This window comes from Hoplias malabaricus, chromosome 13 (genome assembly GCF_029633855.1).
Source record: "Hoplias malabaricus isolate fHopMal1 chromosome 13, fHopMal1.hap1, whole genome shotgun sequence".
Taxonomy (NCBI): domain Eukaryota; kingdom Metazoa; phylum Chordata; class Actinopteri; order Characiformes; family Erythrinidae; genus Hoplias; species Hoplias malabaricus.
The window spans coordinates 23169335-23186140 of record NC_089812.1 but is presented as its reverse complement, the minus strand read 5'-3'; the positions used below and the strand labels follow the sequence as shown (position 1 = coordinate 23186140).

General features: G+C 43.7%; 2 protein-coding genes across 2 annotated transcripts in view; one reads left to right on the top strand and one right to left on the bottom strand.

Moving 5' to 3' along the window:
• Nucleotides 1-11303, top strand: part of abcc1 (ATP binding cassette subfamily C member 1 (ABCC1 blood group)) — a 30518-nt gene extending 19215 nt beyond the window's left edge. The window contains exons 18-31 of the mRNA XM_066642675.1: nt 248-415; nt 1344-1530; nt 3046-3097; nt 3597-3717; nt 3868-4075; nt 4473-4783; nt 4951-5150; nt 5581-5707; nt 6293-6394; nt 7457-7603; nt 7977-8135; nt 8250-8416; nt 8536-8730; nt 9097-11303. Coding sequence (XP_066498772.1) covers nt 248-415; nt 1344-1530; nt 3046-3097; nt 3597-3717; nt 3868-4075; nt 4473-4783; nt 4951-5150; nt 5581-5707; nt 6293-6394; nt 7457-7603; nt 7977-8135; nt 8250-8416; nt 8536-8730; nt 9097-9205 — 2253 coding nt within the window. The 3' untranslated portion in view covers nt 9206-11303. The remainder of the gene's footprint in view (nt 1-247; nt 416-1343; nt 1531-3045; nt 3098-3596; nt 3718-3867; nt 4076-4472; nt 4784-4950; nt 5151-5580; nt 5708-6292; nt 6395-7456; nt 7604-7976; nt 8136-8249; nt 8417-8535; nt 8731-9096) is intronic.
• Nucleotides 11304-11980: 677 nt separating this feature from the next.
• The window catches only part of LOC136665279 (multidrug resistance-associated protein 1-like), a 41602-nt gene continuing 36776 nt past the window's right edge, over nt 11981-16806 (bottom strand). Inside the window, exons 26-31 of the mRNA XM_066642837.1 lie at nt 15881-15982; nt 15512-15658; nt 14981-15139; nt 14482-14648; nt 14168-14362; nt 11981-13130 (exon numbers count right to left, since the gene is read on the bottom strand). Of these exons, the coding sequence (XP_066498934.1) occupies nt 13022-13130; nt 14168-14362; nt 14482-14648; nt 14981-15139; nt 15512-15658; nt 15881-15982 (879 nt within the window). The 3' untranslated portion in view covers nt 11981-13021. The remainder of the gene's footprint in view (nt 13131-14167; nt 14363-14481; nt 14649-14980; nt 15140-15511; nt 15659-15880; nt 15983-16806) is intronic.

Sequence of the window (16806 nt, the reverse complement as noted above, 5' to 3'; positions counted from 1 at the left end):
TCATATTTTTATCAAAGGATACTGATAAATATTAAAAACAAAACACCAGGTTTTCGTTTTGTTTTATACATCCATAAAACATCCTGTATCTTTACATTTTTTTTCTTGTTCTCTCTCTCTCATATATTGCCTCTGGTTTTTTGGGGTTTAAAACAAACAGCTAATGAATAAGAATTTGAAAATCCCCAGTTGGCTAAAATGCTGATGTAATAAACTGAAGTGGTGTTTTGTGTTATGTGTGGAGTAGGGCGTGAACCTGTCCGGAGGTCAGAAGCAGAGAGTGAGTTTGGCTCGATCCGTGTACTGTGACTGTGCCGTTTACCTGCTGGACGATCCTCTCTCCGCTGTGGACGCTCACGTGGGGAAACACATCTTCGAGAAGGTCATCGGGCCCCAGGGCGTCCTTCAGGGACGGGTCAGTACTGTTCATCAGTACATTTCCTTACTCAACATCTGATTCATTTCTTTCACTATTGCCAAAGCTGTAGGGGTTAAAAATACTAGTTCAAATTTAAAAAAAATGAGTAAAGGGTGTTTACCCTCCACTGCACCATGACCCTTATGGAAATGGGTGAATGAATGAGGGAAATGCTGTTCTACTTTTTGGTGGTTATACTACTGATCATTTCTTTAACACGTTACACAGAACACCTGCAGAATCATGGGTTACTGCCTGAACTTTTCAGACTGAACATACATTTATTAAATTAATGTTTTTGGGATATATTGTAAAATGTAATTTAATACATTGATTTTTATTTTTTATTTATGTTACAGTAAACTAATTAGTAGGTGTACAAAAATTTAAAGGTGTTTATGTAATGTATAATTGTGATTCAGAATTCAGTCACCCCCCCCTTTTATGGTTACTGTTGTGTAGCATTAAAAATGACAATTATAATTTAATTAAAAAAATGAATACGCTACATTCACAGTCTCTAACACTGAAAACCCCATCTGTAAATCGTCTAAACCAAAACTCACATGTACTTTCAGATACAATATCATCCCCAGGAACAGAACAGATCCATCATAGTCTTCCGCAGTGCTTTTCTTGATGGAGCTTATAATGAATGCATCGCCCAATAAACTCTTCACTCGCTGCTTTCACACTTCTTCATTTTAGGATATTTTTTTGTTGAATAAAATGAAATTTGTCATTTTATATGACACTGTAAAATAACAAACGAGCAGGAGAATTAATTTTACAATTTTACAATGATGTGTTGCACAATAAGGCTTTAAAAATTATTTGCAGACCTAATAAATTCATATAAAATAATATTAGTGTGTTCCACTTAATTTAACAAATTTTTATGATTTTTTTTTGTGTGTGTGGTCAGACCCGAGTGCTTGTGACCCATGGGCTGAGCTTCCTGCCCCAGGCTGATCTGATTCTGGTTCTGGTGGATGGAGAGATCACTGAGTCTGGCTCTTACTCCGAGCTTCTCGGACGCCAGGGAGCGTTTGCTGAATTCCTACGAACCTACGCCAACACTGAGCAGGAGGGGGAGCCGGGAGGAGTCGGAGGTGAGAGACAGAGACGATACAGGGGGCAAGTTATGAGACTGTGGTAACACAGACTCCTCTGATTTAGAATAAATGTGAAGCATTATTTCAATCTCAGTGATTTACAGTGCAATATTCTCCTCCCTCTGACTTTTATCTTGCTGTTTGCGGTCATTTCACCTCATGTTTGAATCTCTAAACTTTAAATTGACACTGATGTCAAGTGATGGGCAACATATCTAATAATAATAAGAGCCTTTAATAAGGCCTTATTCGGTGTGGATCGGACCACTCTGAAATATAATTCTGTACATGTTTTTTCTCTTTTCTCCATTCTCCTGATTGAGCATTTTTCAATGTACTGTTTGTCCTCATGTCCCTCTGTCCTTCTTTCTGTCCTCTCTGTTCTGCTGTGTGCTGTTCAGAGGAGGGAGGAGAGCAGGAGGAGGAGTGTGTGCAGTCTGAAGGTTGGACATTAAAGACGCCGTAGGGATTTTACGGTGCATGCTTTGATGGCATTCTGCACCAAGCTTGCATCCTTGGGCTGTACTCTCTCAGGCCCGGTGTACTGGGCCGCTGAAGCTGTTCCTCCTTCTGTAGTCCGCGTGATGCCTGGATAATGAGTTCTGGGTCTAAGCTTAATCTAATTTTAATGCAAAAATTATGAGATTTTTTTTTTTGTGTGTGTGGTAGACAATATGCTTTCAAACCAAAGGCATTTTTCAGGCATGTTCATTTCTGTAGCCCTTGTCACTGGTGCCTGTGAAAGACAGCATCATTAAGGAGTTAAATATAAAATCCTGCAATGAATTGAAGTGTAATATTAATGTTTTGACTAAAAATGGCAATATAAGAAATTTAAGTGTGAATCTGGAGTCTCGCCAACTCGCACACTGTGAAACAAGACCGCAGTCAGTTGTATTTGCATTCCCCCTCATCTGAATCTGTCCAATCACGACAATGAACCTGTGTTTATGTGAGAGCACAGGCATGAGGTTAAACACAGCAACACAGACACAACGAGTGAAGACAAAAGAGAACTGAGTAAAAATGGAGAAGAAAGAGAACTGATTGAAAATAGCTAAAAATCAGAGCTTCTGCTCCTTGCTCCTCACTCCTGTGGTGAACAGGGAGTGGCTCATTATCATTTAAATGAACAAACGCGGAAAATGGCCATTCTGAACAAGGCAGTTTAGACCCTTGGGGACACTTGGAGCAAATGTGAATCGTTTGAGTCACCACTCATTTCTGTCGTTGAGAAGTCAAGCTTAGGCCTGGAACTCATTATATGGGCATGGCACTGACTGCTGAGTGATGATATACCTGCAGTTGTAGGTGTGGGGTGTAGCTCTAATCCCCCTGCCCCACACTGCTAGTGTGTGATTGGTTGAAGATTAGGCGAGTGGTTTTGTTGATTCTGAGAGATGTTGGCCACTAGTTTGGAGAATGGAGAGTGCCGTGAAGAGCATGATGGATACAGATCCTTGTTCATTTATTTAGTCTATTATTAATGACTGTCTCAAATCTCTGGTGCAGATCCTGTCCCTCGGAAAACTATGGAGAACGGAGGACCAGCTGCTGCGCTGCGGTGAGTCCCCAGATAAGGAACAATACTGTAATACCTAAGAATTATAAAGAACACCATCTACAGCAGGATTCACAAGCTCTAGTCATTAAGCACCGTCCATTTTCATTCGTATTGACCGCTGCGGCAGACGCTCTTCTCCCGAGTGATGTAGTGTTTGTCGTGTCACAGGCTTGTGACATTCCTGCCCAAGCTAGGAATCGAACCCCTGTCTGCTGTAACTATCCAAAACACCGTGGATCAGGGTCAGCCCTGTGGGTCAGTGTGTATCAATCCCATAAATCCTTCCCCTTCACTCCAGATGAAGGCGGTCAGCCAAGTTTGATGTAGCGAAACGTACAGGACGCTTACAGCCCTGTACTTAACGGGGCTCATGATCTCTAATCAACCTGATAGTGACAGTCTGTTAGACTTATGTTAGCTCTGATTGGAGATAGAGCTGCTTTATTTTCTTCATTGTTTTGTACAAATTGTTTTTCATAGTATATTTTTGTGTGTGTAGACAGAGCCAGATCTCCTTACACACCCCTGGAACAGCAAAGAAAGCTGAGAGCGATGCCAAGAAGATAAAGTCTCCAGACGCTGCTAAACTGACAGAGGCAGACAAGGCCAACACAGGCAGAGTATGAATCTCCACTGTTCTGAACACACACACAAACACCATCACACTCCACAAATCTCACACCTACTATTAGCTGTGTTTTTAAGAGGTTTATTATTGCTATGGAAGGTCTTCACAAGCATAGCAGATTCTGTGTGTGTGTTTGTTATAGGTGAAATTTGCAGTTTTCTGGGAGTACATGAAAGCCATTGGACTCTTCCTGTCCTTTATCAGTATCTTCCTCTTCCTCGCTCATCATGTGGCATCACTGGGTTCTAATTACTGGCTCAGTCTGTGGACGGATGACCCGGTCATTAATGGCACGCAGCCGAAACGAGAGATGAGGCTCGGGGTTTATGGAGCACTTGGGCTCTCTCAAGGTCATTAAACACCACACCTTTAATCAGACAGTCGAACTCTTTAACCGAGCCCTTTATATGATTCTGCTTGTCAGTGAAGCACAGCCAATCGGAACAGAGCTCATTTGTAATATATTGAAACGTCTGCACTGATCATGAGCACAGTGGAGTACATTAAAACAAATAGTTGTTTTTGGTTGGCGGACTCGTCTAAGTCCAGCAGTGACACTGAGGGGTTTAAAAACTCCAGCGGCACTGCTGTGTGTGATCCACTCGCACCAGCACCACACACACTAACCAAGCCCCATCCCTCTGGGGCTCTTGACTGTTGAAGAACAGGTTAAATGGGGGGTAGCAAATAATGCAACATATGGACTTTTTTTTTTTTTATATATGTATATTTTATTGTACCCCTCAGGCATTGCAGTGTTCTGTTACTCCATCTCCGTCTCTATTGGAGGGATTCTGGCATCCCGTTACCTCCATGAGACAATGCTCTACAATGTCCTCAGGTCCCCCATGTCCTTCTTTGAGCGCACGCCCAGCGGGAACCTGGTCAACCGCTTCGCCAAAGAGACAGACACCATCGACTCTGTCATTCCCAGCATCATCAAGATGTTCATGGGCTCCATGTTTAATGTCCTGGGATCCTGCACCATAATCCTAATCGCCACGCCGCTGGTGGCCACCATCATCCCCCCACTCGGCCTGCTCTACTTCTTTGTGCAGGTGAATTGGGGGCTGTGCTAAACTGTCCATGGGTGTGACTGTGTGACCGTGTGTGAAACTGTGACTGGGTGAGTGTGTGAAACTGTGTGCAGGTGTGTGTAACTGGGTGAGCATGACCCATGTCTCAGACTCTGCTCGCTGAGGTTTCTCTGTGTGGTGTGTTGCAGCGTTTCTACGTGGCGTCGTCTCGGCAGCTGAAGCGTCTGGAATCCGTGAGTCGCTCTCCAGTTTATACTCATTTCAACGAGACGCTGCTGGGCACTAGTGTGATACGAGCCTTCGGAAAGCAGCGCTGCTTCATCAGAGAGAGCGACAGCAGAGTGGACCACAACCAGAAAGCATACTACCCCAGCATCGTCGCCAACAGGTCTCAGTAAACTCTCACAATAATCACAAACACACACACACACACACAAGCCCCACAGCAGCGTTCTCTCCCTGTCTAAACAGCCCTGTTCAGAACGCCCGCTTTCAGCCCGTTCCTTTAATGATAATTAGCCGCTCGCTGTTCACCCCAACCCTGAGTGCACAGCAAAAGCTCTGGGTTTCTAGCTGTTTTTGTTTGGTTCTTTCTTCTTAATTCTTATCTCCATTTTTACTCAGTGCTCTTATTTCTTTGTGCTCATTGTCTGTTTTGCTGCATTTAACTTTCTCACATAAACGTGGGTCCAGCGCTGTGATTGGACAGAATCCAAGGGAATTCTTTGTAATCTGTTCCATTTAAGTGTAAAGCTTCATTAATGTTGTACAGTGTTTTAGATTATCTTATTTTCCCCACATTTTTAATTGATTTACAGGTGGTTAGCGGTTCGTTTGGAGTACGTGGGCAACTGTATTGTTTCATTTGCTGCACTATTTGCTGTGATGGCCAGAGACAGTCTGAGTCCAGGAATCATGGGACTGTCCATATCTTATGCCCTGCAGGTCAGTTATACAAACACACACACACTCAAACTTTAGATCAGGGGACACAATACAGAAGTATACAGGACACTAATAGTTCCTATTTTTATCATTTTGAGGAAGAGATCTCCACTGATTCTTCTTCATTCTTGTGCCCTGGATGTGTCTCATTAATTAATGGATGACAAAGCATTTTGATTCTTCATCCCATGGGTGTTGACCTTTTTATGTAAGAGAATATTAGAATATAATCATGTTCATAAACATTGTTTATGTGGTGGTAAAACTTGCTTATTGCATATTTTAGAAACATAATGAACTCTGCTTTTATTCTGTATTGATATTTGACTTTTTTTTTTTTCTTTAAATCAAAGTAAAACTTATGCTGAATTCCACAGAATTATTCTTTTGTGACTTACAATAACATTTCTTGAGTTGTAACATGTAATGAAATGAATATCTTTTATCTCGTGTTGTGGAAGGTGCGCGAGTGGACAGAGCAAACCTGCCGTTTCAGTAACGATTAGATTAATTACATTGTACACTAGAATAAAACACCCCCTCTGAGTGCGCTGCTGATCTCTGGTTCTCTGGTGCTTCTCACAGGTGACAGCATCTCTGAACTGGCTGGTGAGGATGTCCTCCGAGCTGGAAACCAACATCGTGGCAGTGGAGAAAGTGAAGGAGTACGGAGACACTGAAAAAGAGGTATATCCAGTCATAAACAGAAGTCCAAACCTGAAAAATATGTTCATGTTGATGGACATACTAATAATCCCTAATGGGGCTCATGTCTCAGCAGAAAATAGTGCCATGACATGGTATAGTCATATGGTTCTCCTCCAAACATGCTGAGCTTTTACCCTCCCTGTTTTGTGGACTTGGGATTATGTGAGAGAGCAAAACAGACACAACGAGCGCAGAGAAATAAGAGCACTGAGTAAAAACGAAGAGAGAAGAAAGAGAACTGGGTGAAAACGGCTAAAAACCAGAGTCATCGCTCCTCACTGCTGTGCGCTCAGGGTCGGGGTGAACAGCGAGCGGCTCATTATCATTTCAAGAAACAGGCGCTGAATGTGGGCATTCTGATCAGGGCTTGTGGGGTTTGGACGAGGTCACAGACGTTTCGTTAAGAACCAGAACTGTGTTCTACTGTGGGGAAGAGCTCTTCTGAGCTTCTGGTGAATATTGCATATATGCCTTTAGACTTTTGCATCGTGGATCCAGGAGCAGGACACAGACACATCAAATCTGTTAAAAAACTTAATCAAAATCATTAAAAGTTCTGAAAACAAAGATTAAATCTTGAATGAGTGAAATGAGGCTAAGCCTTGAGTAACATGCTCCTCCTTTTCCATTGAGTTCTCAGCGCCCCCATGTGGATCTGGAGTGAAACACTGACCTGGAAATATGACACTTTAACAAGGTTACATAATTTCTTTGGTCACGTGTTTAAAAGGAATGGCCTTTGAATGATTAAGTTTGTGAGTGCAGTGGACAGTGGCTCTGATCTGTTAATGGTTTGTGCTTACAGGAGGCTAATCACTGTGTGTCCCAAATAACAGTGGGATGATTACCTGTGTGTGTGTTTATATATATCTGTGAAGACCAGATGTCCTCACAGGGATAAGAATAGCTTATATTTTGCTGTAGGTGTAATGAGTGTAACAGTTGACGGGCACCTGCAACAGATGCAGAAGTGTGTGAGGTTCTTGCCCTATCGACCCTGGGTGGATTTGTTGATTCCTCAGTGTGCTGTGTGTTTTTAAGGCGGAGTGGAAGCTAGAGAAGACCTCGGTCCCCACTGGGTGGCCCACCGCCGGAAACATCGAGATCCATAATTTCGGCCTTCGGTACAGAGAGGACCTGGAGCTCGCCATCCACGACATCAACGTCTCCATCCCGGGAGGAGAGAAGGTGGGAGGAGTCAGGATGACCTCCCTGCTGTTAGCAACAGATTTACACATTACTTTGACTTAATTTAGCTCTGATTTACAGGGACTGTACGTTTAAGAAATATTTGTAGTAGGGCTTTTTTACAGCTGTAGGTGTGGGCTGTGTGACAGCGTCAGTCATCATGTTTACTGTGATTTAATATAAGAAATCACATCATACCAACACAGCATGATATTTCAGTGGGTTTCAGGCAACACAGGAGAAGGAATGCTGCCACCTACAGTGCCCATAGTGAATTACAGCCTGTCTAAAGGACTTTGTGGGTCGTGGAAACATAAGACTTTTGATTTACTGAGTATTGCTATAGCATGATGTGTGTGTTCGTTTGTTTAAGGTGGGAATTGTAGGTAGAACCGGAGCGGGGAAGTCGTCTTTGACGCTCGGTTTGTTTCGTATCATTGAGGCGGCACAGGGAGAGATCCGAATTGACGGAATCAACATTGCTGACATGGGACTTCATGACCTCCGTTCTCGCATCACCATCATACCACAGGTATATACACACACACACACACACACACAAACAAACAGGGTTTATACTATTCATCTCAGCTTTAAGAGCAGTGATAGTAAATAACTGTGTTTAACCTTTCGTGGTGGTGTTTAGGACCCGGTTCTGTTCTCCGGTTCTCTGAGGATGAATCTGGACCCGTTCGACTGTTACTCGGATGAAGACGTGTGGAGAGCTCTGGAACTCGCTCATCTGAAGAACTTTGTGTCCAGTCTGCCAGACAAACTGAACCACGAGTGTTCAGAAGGGGGAGAGAACCTCAGGTACGGAGCTGGCACTAGAACCTTTTCCTCAGACGGCGTTCCACTGTAAACGTTTATCTGTCTGTGATTCAGAGCCGAGTTCAGACCCCGACTCACTCCTGTGTCTGTGTTCTGCTCAGTTTGGGTCAGAGGCAGCTGGTGTGTTTGGCTCGAGCTCTGCTCCGAAAAACCAAGGTCCTGGTTCTGGACGAAGCCACGGCCGCCGTGGACCTGGAGACGGACGATTTGATCCAGTCCACCATCCGCACACAGTTCGAGAACTGCACCGTCCTCACCATCGCTCACCGACTCAACACCATCATGGACTACACCAGGTAACACACACACACACACACACACACACACACACAGTCCTCACCATCGCTCACCGACTCAACACCATCATGGACTACACCAGGTAATGCACGCACGCACACAGACACACACACACACACACACACAGTCCTCACCATCGCTCACCGACTCAACACCATCATGGACTACACCAGGTAACACACACGCGCACACACTCCTCACCATCGCTCACCGACTCAACACCATCATGGACTACACAAGGTAACACACACACACAGTCCTCACTATCACTCACCGACTCAATACCATCATATACTACACCAGGTAACACACACACACAGACTGGAAGTATATACACACATATTTTCCTTTTTGTGTGTGTGCAGGGTTCTGGTTCTAGATAAAGGCCAGGTGGTGGAGTTTGGTTCTCCGTCCAGTCTCATCTCCAGTAAAGGAGTGTTCTACAGGATGGCCAAAGACTCAGGCTTGGTTTGATTAATGAAAACGCACAGTAAATGAGTGGAAGCTGAAGAACCTTGGTCTGGACACTCCTCTAGAGTCTAGAACCTGGCTGTGGGCGGAGCCTGGGCGATGGTAACCCTCTGCAATGACTGATAGTGTGTGGGTATTGTTTTGTTTTTGTTTGTATTTGTCATTTGGACGTCCCTCAGCTGCCACTGGAGACAGCCGGATGCTTTAGAGAAGATCTAAAGGAAATGAAAACAGATTGATTTCTTAAAGATGTTTGTTTGTTTATTTTTTTAGTTGCTTGTTGCTCTTTGAATGAAGCCTGATTATGAGTGCTCAGTTGAGTCAGATTCAGACGTATAAATGTGTTGTTGTTGTTGTTGTTTGAGACAGAAGCGATTGTAAGTTCTTGTGCAAAAGTTTTGCTGGACGCCCTGGACCTCTGGTCTGAACGCCCCTGTCTCTTGGGTGGTCCGACACATCTGCATTTGTTTTCAGACATAAATGCCCCTTGTCTTCTGAGTCCTTGCCCCGTATCTTCTTGGCCCGATTCTGGACGAACAGCAGAGGTGACACTGAAAGGCACATGGACATCAGCTACGTCCGTCTGTCCTTTAATAGCCACCAGATCCTACAGTGCTGCAGACATGCTCTAGAAGTGCAGACTGGTGCAGACAAATTCATCACACATTTGTTGTCCTTTGCTCTTGAGGACACATTACTGTCCACTCTACAGATATGAGTTGTCTAGACTAACTGGACCCTGATCAAACTCGCACCTATTGCTGGCCACTTATGATCCGACCACCCAGGACGCAGGGTCTGAGTGATGTCCACTACAGGGGGGACACGTCCTCGTTCCCTGTACTGGACCTCAATGAGACATTGTCAAGATGTGTCCAAACTTCTGCACACGACTGTCATTGTGTGGTTTGACCATGTGTTTATTTCTGACATTAGTGCAATGTTAATGAGCTCCTGCCTCAGAGGCTCAGAGCCAAAGACTCAGACTCCACTGACCCAACAGAACGGAGTTTAGGAGTTCCCTTCAGACTCTGTTGTCCTAGTGTCCAACAGAATTGAGTTCAGGAGATCTCAAAAAGATTTGACTGACCAGGAAACCTCTCGATATACAAACACAACCAAGAATTTATATCTATTTATAGCTGCTTTACTGTTTATATTGTAGTTGTGTAATCTTCTCGAGTTCTGCTTCCATATCACTGTGGGTGGGCAGCGGGGGCAGGAATGGTGAGGGGCAGATGGTGGAAGGACAATTTATGCTTCTGCATTGCATTGATTCGAAGCAGAGCCTGCGCTGTAGTCTTCACAAGAGGACCACAGCATTAGAGCTGAATCTCAGACATGGATTCTTCCTCAACCCGGTATAGTGCGCAGTGTAGTGGTGTCATTGTATTAATTGTAAAATCTGTAAAGTGCTCTATTTAGGGAGTAGGGTGCTAATTGGGACGGAACATCATTTAAATGCAGCAGTAGGAAAGCAACAAATGCTGGCAGCACTTTTTCCCCGATGTGTTCCCGCTGCTCGTAGTGAGGTTTTTCCCTTGTACAGACGTACAAACCGATGTCTGAGGGAATCTCTGGCAGTGAATTTGCTGCTGTCTGCGTCTGTCCTGTGGAGAAAAGGACTTCATATTTCTGGCTTACTTTGTTCAGCTTGTTGTGTTTATCCAACTGCGGGCTTGTTGCAGTCGTTGCAGTCTGTGTGGACGAAACACGTTTGTTTCTGGGGAGGTGTACAATGTTCAGTGAAGAGTCCACGTCAATGGAGATCTTGCACTTAGTTTACACATAGAGTCATAAATTGGTCTTTACACTCCCCTCCGAGAGAGAGAGTGTGTGAGTGTGTGGAACATACCATATGGTGCAAAAACGTAACGCATAGCCTTAGTGGACTTTATTTAAGGTGGATCTAAAGAGACGAATACTAGTGTTTTGACCTCGTCTCAGAATAAAAAAAAAATCATGCATCGTTTTGTTTAAAGTACAATTTTTGATTTATTACATATTTATATGGTTTGTATTTACGCATACCATTTATTCTTTCATATTTGGGATATACTCTAGTTTTTAAGTGTGCTTTCTATTATGGATCAAAATGTAAAGAGTTAAATAAACATTTTTGTAACTAAAAGCATTGCCTTATTCTGTGTTTCTCTGTTTACGTTGTGCTCATGTGATGTAGCATCTAAACATTCCCTCTGGGTTTTTTTTTTAAGTAATATTACAGTATCTGGCCAGCAGAGGGCCCCCAAGTCAATCCACAAAGACAACCACTGGTTCAGGAGCTGCTTAATACATTCAGCCCTCTGTATTCAGGGGTTAGTTCTAGGACCTCACCAACATGGTCCATGGTCCTTGTATAAAGTGTGTGTGTGTGTGCGTGCGTGTGTGCGTGTGTACGTGTGCGCGTGCGTGCGTGCGTGCGCGTCTTCTGCCAATCCTCCCATAGACCTTTCACTATGTTGAGATCACTGATCCTCCCTAAAACAGTAGCAAAGCTTTTGATAAGGTTCTCCTCCATTCAGTCCATTTCAGGGTTGCAGTGGTATTAAAGAGTTCATACCCCCTCTTACTCTTCTCCACAGTGGAACACAGGTGTGTGTGTGCGTGTCTTGCGCCCAGTGATTCAGGGTGGACCTGTGACCCTGAACAGGATGAAGTAATTGCTGGAGATGAATGAATTAATGCTTTTACTTTCAGAAACAATTTATTGCTTAGTAAGTCTTGATTATTGCTTTCCAGAAGAAATAAATTGTTACAGTATCTTCTGAAATGCAAATGTAGATACAAAATAGTATGATATAAATATTAAATTAAAAATTACAGCCTCCATCAGCTGCAGAACATTTCAATATCAGTAAAAAAAAACATCTGTCTAACATGTTCCTGCTGTTCCTGACAGAGCTGCTCCATCACAGCGAGAAAAATACATTCATTCTTCATGTCAATTGAGTTGCATGTTACAGAAAAAAATAAACATGAAATCACGAACTTCATTAATATTATCGGCTTATTTGTTAGTAATAAATAATTATTGATTGCACCTTTAATTTCATAAACAGAGCTTTGGTAAATTCACTGTCATAGAACATTCTCTCTCTCATGGCGGAACTAAAACCTTGTATCTTTACAAGAGAATGAAAAAGTAACTCTTAACACAATGTACAGCAGGTGTTTTTAAATTAGGTGAAGCCGGGACACCATGTCACTGATGTGATGTGAAATGGCGCCCCCTGGTGGAGCAGCCTTAAATGTGAGTTATAGCACCCTTGATATCTCCAAAATGACACCGGCGTATAATAGGTGTGTGTGTACATGTAATAAAGTTTCTAAACCAAAAAACAGGTTGTGTCCTGACCCTGTGTTATGAAGAAATGCTGATATAACAGTCCCAATATTAACACAGTGTCGCTGATCAGACAAACCCTTGTATCTCCATCACGAAAATATCTCATTCCCTGCTGCTCACACCGAGGTTACTCTGAAACACAGCAGTGGAGACGACCCTCTGTGTCTTTAAAATATCATCCGGGCAGGTTCTTGGATGCTGTTTCTGTGGAGATACGAGGTTTTGATCCACCAGCGATGAATTTCTTTGTAGCCTTCCTTTGTTCTTCTCATGAACCTCAGCCTGTTCTCAGCGCCGGACGCCTGGACACACTGGGTATGTCCGGACCCTCCATCCGAGCGGATCTTTCTAAAAGCTTTTCCAGAACGTTACCAGAACGTTTCCATCATGTCTTGGGTTCGGATTGAGTTTGTCTCAGTCACTGACTCCTCTGAACCGAGGAGGAGGAGGATGATGAAGGCCTGAGGTGTTTACACCAGTCCAGCCTCTCGACACATGTGATAGAACTGACCTCTCTCAGCGATGAGATTCGACGGAGAGTCCATCTCCGCAATGTGACCTCGGTCCATCACAATCACCCTGTGGAGGAAACAGAGCGGTTATCAGCTGAAGTAACAGGAAGAAGCATTAGTTTATTAGTCAGTGAGCGATGGTGAGGTGTGTGTGTGTGTGTGTGTGTGTGTGTGTTACCTGGTGTAGTCCATGATGGTGTTAAGTCTGTGAGCGATGGTGAGGAGTGTGTGTGTGTGTGTTACCTGTAGTCCATGATGGTGTTCAGTCTGTGAGTGATGGTGAGGAGTGTGTGTGTGTGTGTGTGTGTTACCTGTAGTCCATGATGGTGTTGAGTCTGAGTGATGGTGAGGAGTGTGTGTGTGTGTGTGTGTGTGTGTGTTACCTGTAGTCCATGATGGTGTTGAGTCTGTGACTGATGGTGAGGAGTGTGTGTGTGTGTTACCTGTAGTCCATGATGGTGTTGAGTCAGTGAGCGATGGTGAGGAGTGTGTGTGTGGGTGTGTGTGTGTTACCTGGTGTAGTCCATGATGGTGTTGAGTCTGTGAGCGATGGTGAGGAGTGTGTGTGTGTGTGTGTGTTACCTGTAGTCCATGATGGCGTTCAGTCTGTGAGTGATGGTGAGGAGTGTGTGTGTGTGTGTGTGTTACCTGTAGTCCATGATGGTGTTGAGTCTGTGACTGATGGTGAGGAGTGTGTGTGTGTGTGTGTGTGTGTGTGTGTTACCTGGTGTAGTCCATGATGATGTTGAGTCAGTGAGCGATGGTGAGGAGTGTGTGTGTGTGTGTGTGTGTGTGTGTGTTACCTGTAGTCCATGATGATGTTGAGTCAGTGAGCGATGGTGAGGAGTGTGTGTGTGCGCGTGTGTGCGCGTGTGTGTGTGTATGTGTGTGTGTGTGTGTTACCTGTAGTCCATGATGGTGTTGAGTCTGTGAGTGATGGTGAGGAGTGTGTGTGTGTGTGTTACCTGGTGTAGTCCATGATGGTGTTTAGTCGGTGAGCGATGGTGAGGACTGTGTGTGTGTGTGTGTGTGTGTCTGTGTGCGTGCGTGCGTTACCTGGTGTAGTCCGTGATGGTAAGGAGTGTGTGTGTGTGTGTGTGTTACCTGGTGTAGTCCATGATGGTGTTGAGTCGGTGAGCGATGGTGAGGACGGTGCAGTTCTCGAACTGTGTGCGGATGGTGGACTGGATCAAATCGTCCGTCTCCAGGTCCACGGCGGCCGTGGCTTCGTCCAGAACCAGGACCTTGGTTTTTCGGAGCAGAGCTCGAGCCAAACACACCAGCTGCCTCTGACCCAAACTGAGCAGAACACAGACACAGGAGTGAGTCGGGGTCTGAACTCGGCTCTGAATCACAGACAGATAAACGTTTACAGTGGAACGCCGTCTGAGGAAAATGTTCTAGTGCCAGCTCCGTACCTGAGGTTCTCTCCCCCTTCTGAACACTCGTGGTCCAGTTTGTCCGGCAGACTGGACACAAAGTTCTTCAGATGAGCGAGTTCCAGAGCTCTCCACACATCTTCATCCGAGTAACAGTCGAACGGGTCCAGATTCATCCTCAGAGAACCGGAGAACAGAACCGGGTCCTAAACACCACCACGAAAGGTTAAACACAGTGTTCCTGTTCATTTTAATGTAGATACTGAATAATTACTTGTGCTAAATATTATTTTATTTTGTTAAACACGAATGAGTGTGTGAGTGAGTTCATGGCTGCATGAACGAGTGAGTGTGTATGAGCTTGTAAGTGATTGAATAAGTTTGTTAGTGAATGAGTGAGTGAGTATGAGTTTGTACCTGATTGTGTGAGTTTGTGAGTGAGTGAGATAGTGAAATTGAGTGTGAAGTTTTTAATGAATGAATATGTGAGTTCGGTTCTGGAGCGGGTTGAGTTCAGATTTAAAGTAATGGTCAACACCTGTGGGATGATGGTGATTCTGGACCTCAGCTCCTGGAGTCCCATCTCCGCGATGTTGACCCCATCAATGTAAATCTGACCCTTCGCTGCCTCCAGGATCCGGAAAATTCCCAAAGCCAGAGAGGATTTCCCTGCTCCGGTTCTCCCCACAATCCCAACCTTACACGACCGGAAACGGATTCATTACACAGTCATGATGTCAATTTCACAACAAATATAAACAAAACACATTAATAGTAATTATTATTCTTAATATTACTAATATTTTAATTATTATTTTTCTTCATATTATTATTAATATCATCATCATTATTAGTATTATATTTACTATGATTCGTTTCATTATTTTAATTATTACTATTTTTCAAAGAGTATTATCTTAATACTTTTATTATTATTATTATTATTATTATTATTATTATTATTATTATTAATGCTCCTTAATCCTTAAAATCAATGTTCATAGCTGAGTCCGTCCTACTGGATCTGATTCTCCAGTGCGTTTTTTTCAGAGTACATGCTGTTGTTTACCTTCTCCCTCTCTTGGACACTGAGGGTGATGTCCTTTAAAGCCCAGTCCAGACCCTTTCGGTACTGCAGTCCATACTGCTGGAACTCTATGGTTCCGTGTTGTGGCCAGGTTAATGGGAGAGCTCGGTTCTCTATGGTCCATGGAGCCTGGAGAACCACAAGAACGGACACAGTCAAAACTACTTTCTCCAAGTTGGGGCATTTCTAGCCCCTCCCCTTAGCCCAGGCTTTCCCCAGCTCAACACGCTTGCAGGAGAACTCTGACTCTGTCAGCTGATCAGACACCTGCACTGGCCTTGCACTGGTTGTAGTGTCGAGTGCAGGGGCAAAGGAAGGCAGATTGGTGTGTTTGTGTGTGTGGTGCTGTACCTCTTTGGGAGTGTCTGCGTACTCCTTCACTCTCTCCACTGAAACGATGTTGTTTTCCACGTCTGTCCAGGCCCGAACGATCCAGCTAAGAATTCCCGTCACCTGTCGAGCCGAGATCAGAGATTAACTCTTTATTTACTGAGAAAACTTGAGATGGTGGGGAATCCCTGTTCTTTTTTTACATTCAGAAGCTCCGCATCATTTAATGTGGAACAGTGTGTCTGAGGAGAAAAACAACTGTTTGTACGTGGCTAAAGTTTAACTTGTCTGTAAGTTTTTATTCACTGTTTGAATTACCACAGAGACTCATTTGTAACTTGAGTTGTTTAGTTTCGTAGCACTTTTACTCTGTGCTTACTTTCATGCAGTTATATATTTATATATTATATATAATAAATGTTTATATTTGGAGGTCTCTCTCTTTGCCGTTTCTCAGCTGTGAGCAAAGAGAGAGAAAGCGTAGTATACAGGACCCAGCCACTCTGTTTTTTGTACTTGTTTACAAACACCAGAGCATCGTAAATACATTATACTGGTTTTACAAGACAAGACAAAAATATCCTCTGAATTAAAAAAAAAAAATAAAAAAAAGTTTTTGATAAAAATCCTGGACGTTCCCTTTAACTGTATTTAACCATTTAGCTTTTAGCATTTAGCTTTGAATTGTTGATGGTAATGTGTGATATTGTACTGTCATGATGGGGGTGGGAGGGCTGGACCTGAGGTAAGGCAAACAAGAACTCAGTGCTTAATGATAAAAGCTAGAAGGTTTAATACAGTTAATAATCATTCATTCATTCATTATCTGTAACCGCTTATCCAGTTCAGGGTCACGGTGGGTCCAGAGCCTACCTGGAATCATTGGGCAAAAGGCAGGAATACACCCTGGAGGGGGCACCAGTCCTTCACAGGGCAACACAGACACA